The 14,679-nt window shown below is 42.5% G+C and overlaps 1 protein-coding gene across 2 annotated transcripts in view; it reads left to right on the forward strand.

Moving 5' to 3' along the window:
* The window catches only part of LOC147635509 (NADP-dependent malic enzyme 1-like), a 130,304-nt gene extending 119,181 nt beyond the window's left edge, over positions 1-11,123 (forward strand). For both annotated transcript variants that reach the window (XM_086802810.1, XM_086802811.1), the window contains 7 exons: positions 6,219-6,317; positions 6,431-6,520; positions 9,623-9,697; positions 9,807-9,881; positions 9,971-10,061; positions 10,208-10,336; positions 10,776-11,123. In XM_086802810.1, coding sequence (XP_086658936.1) covers positions 6,219-6,317; positions 6,431-6,520; positions 9,623-9,697; positions 9,807-9,881; positions 9,971-10,061; positions 10,208-10,336; positions 10,776-10,864 — 648 coding nt within the window. In that variant the 3' untranslated portion in view covers positions 10,865-11,123. The remainder of the gene's footprint in view (positions 1-6,218; positions 6,318-6,430; positions 6,521-9,622; positions 9,698-9,806; positions 9,882-9,970; positions 10,062-10,207; positions 10,337-10,775) is intronic.
* The last annotated feature ends 3,556 nt before the right edge of the window (positions 11,124-14,679 follow it).

Below are 14,679 nucleotides of genomic sequence, written 5' to 3' on the forward strand. Positions count from 1 at the left end.
AACAACCCCATTAAAGCTAAAGTTGGATGGTCTCCTAGCACAGTTTTAGAACATTATGCTAAAGGATGATCTTCCACCGCAACTCCCACCGAGTCGTCGCGAGGATCATCACATTGAGTTGGTCCTCGGGACAAAACCGCCTAGTAAGTTCCCCTATCGCCTTTCTAAGGCATTGGAAGGCGAAATGGAGCAACAACTTTTCCAGTTACTCCGAGTTGGATTTATCCGGCCTTCATCCTCGCCCTTTGTTGCACCTATCTTGTTTGTGTAGAAGAAAGATAAGTACGCAGGATTATGCATGGACTACGGGCTCTTAACAAGCTCACAATGAAGAATAGGTTCCCAATGCCCAGGATTGAGTATATCTTTAAGTGACTCAACAGTGCAAAGTTCTTTTCAAAGATAGACCTCAAGAGTGGCTATCATCAGGTTCAGATCTTTATGGTTGACATTCCAAAAACAGCCTCCAGGACTGAACGTGGCCATTACGAGTTTGTGGTGATGCCATTCGGTCTCACCAATGCACCGGCGACGTTTAACAAGATGATGTCTCCAGTATTTTTGGAGCTCATAGGAAAGTGCGTATTCATCTTTTTAGATGATATACTCATTTTTTCTGCTACTACAGAGAGCAGCATGCGTTGGATGTCGAAAAAGGTCTTGCAACTTTTGCAAGACAATGCACTCTACGTCAATGCAAAGAAGAGCGAATTTGGAGTAGAAGAAATCCATTCCCTAGGATATGTTATCAATGCATACGAGAGATTAGCCTTGACCCTGAAAAGGTAAGGGCAATTCTCTAATGGGATGTTCCCAAGGATGCACAGGAGATCCGCTCTTTTGTAGGTCTCTGCCAAGCATACAGTACCCATATGGACAAATTTTCCGACCTTGCAGCACCTCTTACATATCTGCGCAAGGGTGTGAAGACACGGCGATAGAAGTTGTTCGTTATGGGCAACGCACTCAAGGCATTTCATGCAATGAAAAAAGTTTCCTTTGAGTCTCTGGTTCTCAAATTGGCTCATGGGATAATCCTTTCGAGGTAATCACGGATGCCAACAATCTAGCCGTAGGAGCTGTCCTCCAGTAGTAGGAAGGGCGCCCATGGCTTGTTATAGCTCGAAATTAAATGATGCAAAAAAGAATTATTTTGTGTATGACAAAGAGCCATTGGGGGTGATGACAACGCTTAAACATTGGAAACATTTCCTTTATGGGAGAGAGTTCACAATTAAGACAGATCATCGGGCACTGAAATGGTGCAAACCATGCCTAGTGCCCAATGGAGTGACAGACAAGCCAGATGGAGCCAGATCTTCCAACAGTTTGGAGGTATGATTGAATACATCCCTGGCTCAAATAACCCCGTTGCCGAAGCTCTCAGTTGAAAAGGCACATTTCAAAATTTACAAGAGTCCACTTTGCTCGAAATACAGGGAAAAGATCTCGATAGTATGAAGGCACAATACGAGGATTCATTGGAATTCAAGACTCAGTATAGATTGGCCCTACAAGAAGAAATGGGTCACTATACCATCCATGATGGCTGATTCAATAAATTTTGCATGTTGATCCCATGCAAGCCAACTGAAGACATTGCTCGCCTGTTCATCTGACATTGGTACCCCATCGGAGATTTGCCAAGGACAATAACATCAGACAGGGATCCCAAGTTTACTTCAAATTTTTGGAGAGCATTATTCCATTATGAAGTTGTATCTGTTCAGTGCATTTCATCCACAGTCAGATGGCCAGAAAAAAATATATAATCAGCTTGCTTTTGATGTTCTCAAATCATATTGCCATAATAGGCAATCAAAGTGGGAGCAATATCTTCCTTTGGTTCAGGCCATCCTCAACGACACTCATTCATCTATCATTGGTCGGACTCCGTACGTGGCAACTTTTGGTCACCGTTTCTTGTCACTTATGACAAGAATGGTATCACCTTCCTTGGAGGCCAACAAGACCACCGAAACATTTTCAAATATCATTGAGTCTGTCAAAGCGCCTTGCCAAAGCACATGAGACATACACCAGGCAAGCCAACAAATCAAGACAAGATGTCAACTTTAAAGAAGGGGACTTGGTATAACTCCCGATAATGAAGCAAGTGAGCAAACATTGTCCAAAACTCTCCTTTCGTAGCTTGAGACCCTTTCCTATCATTAAAAGATAAATGATGTCTCTATGAACCTTAAGCTTCTAGATAGTTAGACTATACATAATGTTTTTCATGTTTCTTGGTTGAAGTCCTACTTTGGTCCAACTTTGTAGGATATTGCAGATGAGCAACAACCAAACGTGGTAGACGAAGCCAAAGTCATTGAGCATGAACAGATTCTCCTCCACAAGTGGAAGCATGGATCCAGTCGAAGACAAAGACAATTCTACACGAAGTTTCAAGACTGAGGTACCCATGAAGCAGTATGGCTTGACGAAGAGTTCTTCTCGGAGTACCCCCCCAGCTCCTGGCAGACTATTTAGAAGTGATGAACTTGCTGCCAAACTAAGTAGGAGGGAATGTCACATGCACCCTGCACCGGAGAGCTATGTGAACAGTGACACACTGGCTCTACATCAGTGCAACATTCATCGGAAGGAGGTTGGCGTGATTTTGCTCTTGTTCTCTAGCCATCCGCTTGTAGCATCTTTCTTCAGTGTGTCCCAGGTCCTTGCAAAATGTGTACTTGACTGCTTTTCCCTTGGGTTTACCTTTCATTTGGAAAAGCATCCTCTCTCTATGCCATGACTGATAGAAGCGTGCTCTCGAAGCGATGATCCTCATCAATGAGAATAGCCACCATGTCATTAGATGGCATCTCTCTGGACACCGGAACTGAAGTTATCACTTCTTTGTACTTTTCCATCTCTTCCAAGCTGGAAAAGAGTATACTGCTTTCTTGTCATCCTCATCAATGTTGGCCTTAAAGCAACTAGTTGTTGGAGGAGGGAACCTATGGTGTTGAGGTGCTCTTGCAATGTGTGATGTTCTTTCATTTTTAAACCTTTGAATTGTTAATCTTGTTCCTGGACAGATTTTCAAGATTGTCTTATACCTGTTTGGCAGTCTTGTCAAAGTCGACATGATGAATGAGGTTGTCGGCAAGCCCTAGACCAATGTGTGCCAGTGCTCGGTCATTCTTCTCTGTCAAGGCTCTCACTGCAGCTGCTATAACTGACCTTCAAGCTTCTCTTTTGTGCTGTTGACAACACTCCAAACTCCATCTGAGATCTCTCATGAGCAAGAGTCTGACTTTTGTCTGCCATGCTGGGAAATCGTTGCCAGAGAACTTCTCGAATGTGGTTGCTGATCTAGGAAGGTCCATGACTATGGATGGTGAGACTCAAGGGAGAAACACCGCAAAGAAAGGATCTATGGAGATGCTAGGAGAGGAGCTGGAAGACTAGGCAGTAGGGAACTTGGGTACTGTAGAAGCAGCTCAAAGAGTGTTGCTTTGATGCCAAATGAAGGATCGAGAAGAACAGTAGAGCCTAGCTAAAGGGGATCGAACGTGTCCATGGCTGCAAAGAAGAGAGAGAGAGCTAGAGAGAGAAATGAAATGCTCTAGGGAGAGATGATTGCACGACTCAATGTTGATTGAATTGATTTAGAACTCATAGAGTACATGTCTTTTTGTAGGTATAAAACCTATCTTTTGACGCAATCACATCACACACACGAGACTACAAGAGGTGGTTATCCTTTTTCTTTGGTTGAAGACCAACCCTTGAAGATAAAGCTCACTTGTATTTTAGACTGATCTAGAAGGCCAAGGAACTGAACCGTGGTTAGAAAGAGGCTCACCAACCTGTTGTGAGAAGTACCTTGAGCACCTAACAAGGTCCTTAATTTAAAGCAACCAGCATACTGTTGCTGAGCAAACAAAGAACTGAAAGGCAAGGAAATTTGCCAAATGAAAATACATCGATGAGGGGGGAAAAAAGGGCATCGAAGCCTCAACCTCTAGCCAGCATCATTGGCAGTTATCAGCATATAAATGAAATAAATGGCATGCAGATTTGACAATCAACATTCCACTATTGGAAAACAAGGTATGTACATCATATGCTATCTATGAAAGTTTCAAATGATGAATCTTAACTAGAAGCCTTGCATAAAAATTTAAACATTGGTATGGAAAAGGAAAAAATATACCAACAAACGGAGAGATCTTTCTAGAAATAGATGTATTTGGAGCCATGGATCTAGCTAAGGATAAGAGAGTCCATGATGAGCTATTGGTTGTGGAGTGAAAGAGAAATGTTTCCATGCAGGTTGCTACATCAAAAAAGTTAATGCCTGCAAAACTTAACTTAGCTAAGTAGGCTTAGCCATTCGTTTAACTTTCAACCATGGAAATACATTCAAGGAAAGACTCCAGAGAAGCCAGTCTCTCGTGTGGTTGCTGCAAGAAGGGTACAGAGAGTTTTTTTCTGATAAACATTGGTGTGATTCTTGTCTGTATGGCTCTAGAACTAAAGAAACTCTTCTTGTGAGGATTTGAAGATTCTCTTCGACGCATTAAACTGACATGGATATCAAGCATGTGGATGAAACAGCCCTAAGAAAGTGCCAATGCCAATGTAGTAGAGTTGGAAGGAGAGCAACCAAAGTCAACCAATTACACTGCTTAGATGCTAAAAGGCCAACTTAATTCAGATTCACTTTAGATAGACATTTTTTGACCTCATAAGAAAAGGAATTTTGATTTTCCAAAAACAGGTTGAAATTATGTACTTTTTTTTGCACCTCAAGGGTGGATCATATGATTGGGAGGTCTTAGGGGATACACATACATGGAATTCAGACTATAAGGCACAACAGGGTACCGAGCATACACAAAAAATTGACTGTTGAAACGGTGAAGTTCAAAAGATGCCAAAAAGCTTTTCGGGTTTAAGCTTTCACAAGCAACGTATGATGTAGATATAATTAATAGTCATCATCAATTGCTAGGTCAATGTTGATGGCTTCTCCATTACTTTTCTTCAGGTACTTCAACAAAAGGTAATGATGCACCATCAGCAAGTAACAGGAACTCTATATGGTAGTTTCTTCTTGCATAGAAAAAGCAATGAATTCCACCATGAACTCATGCAAGACATTGATTAAACTGCTTGTGCTTTGTGAACACAAAGCTTGAAAAAAAGACAATTTCCAATGCTAAATGGGTAGTCACTCTTTCTCGGGTGAAAATATAATTGATGTAAAAGCTTAGTTCATCCTTGCAATTCTTGTAGCTATGTCATGTACAACGTTTGCCCTCTCGATTGAGGTATCAAATGCAGTAGAAGGTGAAGACTATCAAGAGAGAACAATTCATAATTTGATGGAATCACATTTTGTGATAAGACTTTTCTCTACTTGTTTCAGTAGGATACAATGTCCGGGTATGATGTCCTAAGAATTTTCCATGTATGATGTTGAAGAGTTAGTACACTAAGAAAAGTAAGCATCATTTTCTTTTTCTAGGGAGAAATGAGAGACTTACCTATAAAATTCTCAAGCAAAAGAGACTTAAATTAAGTATTAAAAAGAATATAAACTGAGTTCCTTTCAGAAACGATACTCTATAAAGACAAGGTGAAACCAAGTAGGGATGCTGTGGAATTGGTATGAATCGCAAAGGGGCTATGCCCCCGAACATGCATGAAGGTTTTGTGTTTGTATTATTGCAATTTTGGATGAGCCATGGATTTTATTTTCTAACACTCTTCCTCGGGGTCTTTTGGAGTGTGAACCGATCTTTATGGCTGGATGAAGATGCAGCATCAACTGGTCCACGTTGAGCATTATGGGTGAATATGTCAGCACAATTATTTGAACTCTAGGGAGACCAGCTCAGAGTTCATGGATGCGATGAGCTCGTACACAAAATGACATTGAATCTTGATGTGCTTTACTGTTCCCATGGAGATGTAGTGGTGGCCAGACGAACATCAGTGAAATCAGAGGGGCAGTTAAAGGGTTTTTTAATAAGTATGCAAAAGAGCACGCTGAAAGCTTTCAAATGAATATGCCTGCCCCCCAAAACCAAAAAATGAGAGAAAAAAACCACACACACACACAAAGCAACCCCCAAGCGCATGTTCTTTGTTTTATTCTGTTATTGGGAGTCATTTTCCTATCCTGGGGAAACTGGTACTGCTCCAACCTTGAATACATTTCTTTGCAATGAAACTGTATGAATATTTTAGTGCAACTTTAGCAGGGTCTTGTGGTCAAATCAAGAATGGACGCTTTGGAAAACCATAAGCTGCCTTTTGCCAAAGACCTTCCTCAACAACATGACTTAATCAGTTCAGTAAAAGTAAGTGCATATTTTCTCTGCCTCTGGCATATTCACGTGTGAAAAATCGAGACTGGTGAAACAGGGGTAGCATCATTGAATTTTTATGACCTTATCAAGGTGGTGTGTTGCAGGCTGTGCGTCCTACTGCTCTTCTTGGCTTTTCAGGGACAGCAAACTGCTTTACCAAGGATGTATGTGAGGCAATGACAAGTTTCAATAAGGTGATTAGATGGATGCTCATGTAATTGGTTGCTGGCCAATCACCATGTAAATATAACCTTTTTTGTGTCTTTTACTGGTTAATAATCTCTCTCCCCCCCCCCTCTCTCTTCCTCTTTCTCTCTCAAAAAAAAAACACCCCAAAAAGGAATTATGATAAATTCAGCAGGATAAGGGTAATTAAAGTTACATACTCTGCTAGAAAAAGTGAAAATTGCCTCTGAAGAAAGAGGAAATTGGACCTTCCATCTGAGAAATAGGCACTCGTTCTTCACTTTGTGACTAGCCAGGATTGGATGTTAATAAAGGTGAAGACAATTTTGTAACCTTATTCATATTAAATGTTCACAATTTGTTTATATTTGGCTTATGTGTAAGAATAGGCTCTACGAAGTCCACACCAACCTAAAGAAGAGTTCCTCTTCTTAATTTTGCAGCAGAGTGATTCTCATGCATTGCTTATATTAGAGATTTTTTATAGCAGTGCAGGAAAAAGGAAAAGGGCGGGAAAAGCATTCTAATGCATGCAAATCGTGGATTCCACAACTTTGGATTGGGTGGTCGTGAATCCTGTCATAGTTCACTCTGTTAACTTTCAATGGCTTTAACTGTATCTTTACTTCAGGATTGGGTGGTCGTGAATCCTGTCATAGTTCACTCTGTTAACTTTCAATGGCTTTAACTGTATCTTTACTTCAGGATGTGCAAAGATAAGGGCTGTATCATAGGTTGACCTTCAGGGAGAATGGCCATAGTAATAGCTTCAATATTAGCCATGCAGGCTCGAGCTAAACTGTGTTGGGTATTCGGAGTCTAACAGGTGTAAAAAAAGCCCTTGTATGTGTGTTTGAATACTCACTTATGTAAGTGTGTAAGAGTGTGTGAACCACCTCTTTTAGCCACTTATGTGTGTATGTAATAAGCAATGATGTCATGGGCACTTGCCATGTGTCATTGCCGCCTTGTGTGGTCTGTCAAAAGATAAGGCTCTAAAAGCCTATAAATGCATTGTACTCTTTGAAACTTTATAATCATCAATCAAAGGATCGTTGAGTCGTGCAAATAGTGCCTTTCTCGTTTAGTTTGTCACATCTCTCACTCCCTCTTTACTACAGTCATGACCATGTATCCTTTTAAGCCTCCATAGCAACTGCTCGGCTAACCCTAACTACCCACAAACTGGTCATCGTTGAGTGTTTCTTATTTGATTAAATTGTTTAATGGAACGATCCTCTCTTGAAGGTGCTTTTTCTGCCCCCCTCTTCCCCACAAAAAAAGATCCTCCAATTAATAGAAAAAGAAACTTCTGCCCGTGGGCAGATTACAACCTTCTGAGGAGATAAACATGCTTTTTTTGGGGGGGAGGGGGGAGTGGGGGGGGTTCCCTCCATGGCTGGCCGCTCTTGGAGCATCCTTGGGGGAGGGGGAAAAAAAGCCACACTTGGGGAATGTAATGTCATAGTGGGTGAGAAAGAGAACTGTGCTCCTAGTGTGTAAGAAGGCTATGCACCTATGTTGCACGATCTCTGAGTCACCCTGCAACCGTTCCAAGCATCCCTGGAGGGTGCAGATGATGTCAGCCCAGATGAAGCGAATTGTTTCTGCTTGGCGGGATGTTGGGTGTGTGACCATAGCATCTTTAGTCTCACTACAGCACGCCCCAGCAAATGTTTCAAGGGCGTGCAGGAAATGAGAGCCTCTAGTCGAGGTATCATGAGGTGCTGAGAAAGGTTCTTTGGGGATGAAACAAGCACTTGTAAGGTAGGGAGACCCGCTGCCTGGGCCACTGCCACTCCTGTTGTCCAGGGGGGTCTCAAGCACTTGCCTGTGGATGCCCGATTGCCGGGGAAGCTCGTGGTGGTATTTGGGCAGGCCCTGGAAGGAGATTCTGATCTGGAAGCCAGCCGCAGCAGCTAGCTGATTAGAGTGGTGTCAGAAACCATGTTACCATGTTGCCATGTTGCCATGGAGCACGATGTGTTTGTGCAGTGCATAACACGATGGGGCTTTGCTGCATGATTCTCTCATCAAGGGGGCTGAGTCGAATTCAATTCAACCTGGTGGTCGTTGTTTCCGAGGAACTGGATGTTGGATAATTTGTCCATTCTTGCCATCAAAGTGGCTTGCAGGAGGTCCTGAATCTGTCCTCTTGTAGGTGTGCTGCTAACTATCTTGCAAATCAGGGTCTTGGCTTCCAGAGAAGCCATTGAAGTAGACAATAACTAGAGGTCTGTTTCCACAAAATGACAGTCGAGAGAGGATTCATCGGGGAAGATGGAGTGGCTGCTGTGGAATCCTGTGAAAAGCAGAAGATGCAGTTCAAGTCTGGGATGAAGAACTAGTGCTGACTTGGAGAGTAGCTGAGGAGAAGAAATAGACCAAGCAGTGGGAGGGAAAAATGGAACTCAGAGAAAGAAAAATGGAAGGGGGAGAGCTGAGTGAAAAGGAGATGGGGAATAGGAGGAAGAGACAGGTGGCAGAGCCCAGGGGGTAGTAAGCACGCAGGAGACGGGAGGCAGGGGAGGTGTACGAGCTCAGACAGGGGGGCACTCATGTCAACGGGCGCTCTTGCTTATAGCTAGTAATTCTTGGGAGGATCTAAATGTGTGCTTTATGTATTTGGAAGATTTCATAAGAGGTCTCAGGCCTCAGTATACCATACAGTGCCTGTTCTTGATTCATCGTTTCAGTTTTCTGTCTGTGAGTTGTGTTTATTTTGTAACATATTTGAATTGTCTGACATGTTATCTACACATACACAGCAAACAAAAGGGAACACACCACATTTTGAAGGTTGCGTATCATGCAAATCTGCAGTAAGCAGCACAGTTCGTACAGGCTACACATCTAGTTCACTATGAACATCACATATGCGGTGCACTTATTAATGTGCCTGAAGTTTTGTTCAAGATTTGTCAACCTGGTTATCACAATTGCAAAATAAAGCTTAACTATGGTACAGTCTATAGATGCCAACAAGGATAGCCTTTGATGGCCATCTAAAAGCTCTTAAGTAGTATTATTGCCACGTATAGCTAGAAATATGGATGCTATGTGACTCCATTCTCAATGGGTTTCTTATCAATTCTGGTACTGGTTTCTAGAGACCAATTATTTTCGCCCTTTCACATCCCACGACACCAGAGTGCACTGCTGAGCAGGCGTATACTTGGACTCAGGTATGAATACATTTTTTATGTTCCTTTCTTTAAGGGGAAAAATGCTTTGTTTTATGATAATATAGCTGACGGTTTTGATTAGTTTACTGGCTACATTATTTACCGTCAGGGACATTGTATATTTGCAAGTGGCAGCCATAGCCCTCCAGTTGAGGTCAACGGGAGATTATTTAATGCAGGACAGGTGCATTCACATCTTATTCATGGTGCCTATAATGCAAAAAAAGTACATGTTTTTAGTGTTTTTGCATCATGCTTGTTCTGTATGTTCAGGGTAACAGCGCTTTCATATTTCCTGGACTTGGTTTAGGGTGTGTTGTGGCTGGCACAACTCGCATACGAGATGAAATGTTTTTAGCAGCAGGTAAAGTGAAGAGTTTCCATGCTTTGCTTTATGTGAACCTGGTCAACAAGTGTAGAGGAAAGATATTGCTGTGCAATACTAGTTTCTGAAAATCTGCTTAAGGAAGACAATGAGTTCATTGCTTAATTTGTTTTCTTCTTTTGTAGCTGATGCTTTGGCATCACAAGTCAGTGACAAGGATAGGGAATTGGGACTTGTTTATCCTCCACTCCACAGGATTCGAGAGACTTCTGCCCATGTGGCCAAGGCAGTTGCCAATATGGCTTACAAGCTTGGTATGAACTTTACCAATCCCAAAAGATGGCTGACATTTTATGTAGTATAAGACAATGGAATGCTGTGATGATTTTTGGACTGTGTTATGATCTGGTATAAAGTCCTGAGAGTTGTATGGGATGTAGGGCGTATTTCAGTCTAACTTGCTAGGAAACAGCTCTTTTTTGTTACGATGTTGAATGCAAACTTCTAATCTATTTGGGAGGGGGGATGCTGGAAGAACCATGCTAACCTTTGGGTATTCTACAACATGACTGTGAACATGCTTCCCTTGAGAGTTGCAACCTTAGTAAAATTTGATGTATGTTCGGGGCATTGTTATTCCAGCAAGTGCAATGTAAGCCTGCTGCACATCACATCAATGCACTTACTAACGTAGACATCTCATTTCTTGCTTGCAAAGAAGCCCTGATTAAAGCTGGTGCAATTTTGGAACAGGGCTTGCCACCAATTTACCCAAACCCCATGACTTGCTAAAAGTAGCAAAAGCACGGATGTGGAATCCATCATATCGATGCTACAGCTAGTGTGGTACCTTGAGTCAGTACACATGTATCCAACCACCACTTAAGCAGCAGGTCAACCAAGGCAGGGCACTGCGACTGCTGTTTTGGCAGTAGTGTCACACAGATCACTCAATAATACTCTGTTTGATCCTCATTCTTACTGCTCTTTTGATCAAGGAAATAAGAATAGTAAGGTGCCTTGGAAAAACACTGGCATTTGCTATCCACATTTCATATCATTGAGCAAAGCTATTATTAAAACTTACGCAACTCATGTCAATTCCTCAATGTTGTCTTTCTTGTGGTTTAGTTTTTCGACCATTGCAGGTGGCTTTATGTTTTATTTAGGCTGTTTTGTCACAAGAATTCCAGATCTCAGGATGCTTCCTTAGCTTCTACTGGTTTTTGTACACGTGAACTTAAATCTGAATCTCAATATTGAAGCAAACAGCTGGAAGACATGCTTCGCTGTCTATTCTTAGACTCTCCGTGGTGACACCTCAAGGTAAGAACTGGCATTTGCAATCAAACTTGGTAGGCATAATTTAGACTTGTATGCCTTGAGCAAGCAGGAGTTGCCCTAAAAGAATTCCCATCCAGCATAGTCCATGGGATGCTAATGGTCTCCACCAAGGGGTAGGGAGGGCCCTCTCATTAGCTTCCCTGCAATAAGATAAGGCTTGCCCACCAGATATGCTAGGCCATTACGTACTGATTACCTATTTCTTGAAACCCCATTGTGTAGAGGGATTCTTCTGGAGGCCCTATATTGTGATGATCTGAAGAGGTTTGACAAGCAACACCAGGTTGTTCTATATTGTGATGATCTGAAGAGGTTTGAGGAGAAACACCAGGTTGTATAGTGTAGTGTGGATGAGCCATGGTCCACCAACACACCTCTCAGGTGATGAAGCTACTGTGAAGGCTGGACTGAGAAACAACTGCACCATACTTGTTGCCATGTACATGCATGATGCAGGTCATTGCCATCCTCCATGTAGTGTAGAGCTTGACCCATTTCTATGGTCCAAGGCACCAGTTCCATTTAATGAACCTAGTGCGGGTATGGCCATGACTACTAAATAACAGCACGACCTGCAGCTAACATACCTTGCTCGGGGACTACCACAGTGCTTTCCTTGGTGGTGATAAGTGGCATGTCTGGCCAACCAGGAGCCTGCTGCAAGACCACTATGAGTTGATCTGGCAGGTTCATAGAAGGGCTTCCATCAACACCATTTAAGATTGATCAAGAAAGGGCCTAGGATCCAAATGCTGTGCGTTCCTACGTGATCACCTCTTACCTTTGAAAGCACTTCGTCGAGCCTCTGACTTATTTCTTCATGTCGCGCCAGTAGTCCCTTAAGTGCTTAAATGTGAGGCTATTAATGATCTCCCACTTCAAATTCGGAGATGCGGAGGGATACCAACTTGTCAGTTGGCCAAAAAATGGTCAAAAGAATTCTGTGAAGAACAACGAAGGTGGCCATCTTGGGCTGAAGTGATGGCTTCTCCATGTAAATTGAGGCTGCAGCCAGGTGGTTAGCCGGTTAGTTTGTCAATTTACTCCCAAATTGTGCAAGACAGTGTGCTATTATGGGCACCCTTGCCTACTGGCATGTCCAGCTACACTCTCCACCCCTATGACTTCTCATCCACAATAGACAAAGGAGGAGAACAACCAACCTTTCTTTAGGCAACAAATCCCCAACAATTGTGGAAATAGAACTCTTCTCAGCCAACCTACCTTTAGGCAAGAAATCCCCACTCACTTTTGAAGGTATTAACGTGACCAACAATAGCAAAGGAGGAAAGCAACCAACCTACCTTTAGGTAAGAAATCCAGTTGCATATGCTGGGTATTGATGCCACTCATGTGATACTGTGGACTTGGCTTTCCATTGGGACTTGTGTCAACTCCTTGGGGTGTGCATCCCCAAGAGCAAGTCTCTTGCATCCATCCTTGGCCAGATGAGTAGAAAGCTACCCCCACCATCCAAGATGGACACTTGAAAAGCTTTAGGCTAGGGAGCTTCCACGACATGATCATCCAAGAGATCTACAACCTTAATTTTTAATTTCCCTCAAAGTGGTTCCATTTCCCTTCCAACCCCTCCCTTCAAATAAAAATAAAAAATCCAATAGGTCAAAAGTCAAATTTCAACCTCTATTTCTCTTTTCCAAGCTCCTAAACCTCTAACAAACTACCCTCTTGCTATCTCCCCTTCCATAACCCCTAATCTTCTCCCTTCCCAAGCTCTCTCACTCTCTTGCTCTCTTTCTCTCTCTACCTCTCCATAGCCACAAATCTTCTTCCTCCCCAAGCTCTCTTCCTCTGTCTACCTCTCTATAGCCATAGGCAACCCTCATGTCTTTGGGTGGCTCGAATGGAGGAGGGTGTTGGAGGCAATTTGAACCATGAAATGACTAGAAGGTATGTTGGATTATCCCATATGCAGAAACATGGGAAATCGAAGAGCCATTTATAGGTTAGAAATCCACCTTGTCATAGTCTTCTCCCTTGATTGGTATTTTTATGGTGGGTAGGTTTGTTTGCAATGCCCAAGGGGGGCGTGGTGGTTGTGCTCGTGGTGGTTGCCTCTTGGTAGTGTGTTGCTTGGTTGTCTTGATGAATCTAGGTTGTTCCTAGTGGTGCGTTTCTTGGACGTTGATGGTGCTACTATGACTTCTCTCATAGACACGTTGTGTTATCTCAATCTCTTCTCTCAGACAATGCCCCAAACTAGCCAGGGGACTACCTCTAGTCCCCATCTTGACTTGGAATGGGGCTAGTTGCATTACTATGATTCACAACTTCTTGGCTAGGCTATCTGAGAGTATGTTGACACTAGACCCTCCATCTAGGATTACTTGGGATACCAATTTCCCTTGTATGATGCTAAGTCTGTGACTACTGCTTAATGCTCCTGCCACTCATGCAGTCCACATATCTCGGACTTCAGCACTAAACCTTGGTAGTTCCATTAGTTTCTCTATGGACATTATTTTTTGGAGCATGTAGTTAGGCACCAAGTTGATGAACTGCTCTAGCGTAATATTGAGCTTCATCTTGCTAAGATCTTCCCTTAGCTGATATCCTACTCTACTTTACAAGTTCCATCAATTTCTCTATGGGCACTATTTTTTGGAGCATGTAGTTAGGCACCAAGTTTAGGAATTGGTCTAGAGTAATATTGAGCTTCATCTTGCTAAGATCTTCCCGTAGCTCATATCCTACTCTACTTTCACTAAGTTCTTCTTCTCTTGAGGGACTTGTTTTTTTTTATAGCAAGATTGGTCTTGTCTAGAATGTCCTTAGCCTACTCCTATAGGTATGGTCCCAAAAAGTTGAAATCAATTCATCCAATCTTCTCATCGGCCGTGGGTGGGATCCCGCTTGATGTCCGCAGCTTTGGAGATGTCCTTGACATCCTCACTTCCACATCCTCTATGGCCAACCTTTGGAGAGCAAGAACTTCTCTCCAACACGCTGGAATTGTGGATCATTCACAAGTACCTACTCTACCTCAACCACACAAGGCTTAAATTTTTAAGAGCAGGAATGTCTAAGAGAGAGTAGGATGGGAGTGCCCAGATGAGCACATAATGTCTACTAACATAGGGAGTTGCGTGGCTAACCTAAGTGGTGTATCCCTTATCTCCTCCAAAAAATGTACTTTTGAGTCACATCTTTTTGTGCTAAGTGGCAGGCACTTCATGTAATAGATTTAGGGATATCTCTGAGCTTATGGCATGTAATTTTGGATGATCATTAGAGTATCAAGGTTATGACTTATGTAACATCAGTAGTAATATACATACCTTGGCAAATTAAC

Source organism: Cibotium barometz, chromosome 9, assembly GCF_041138505.1.
Source record: "Cibotium barometz isolate CiBa-2024 chromosome 9, ASM4113850v1, whole genome shotgun sequence".
NCBI classification, from domain to species: domain Eukaryota; kingdom Viridiplantae; phylum Streptophyta; class Polypodiopsida; order Cyatheales; family Cibotiaceae; genus Cibotium; species Cibotium barometz.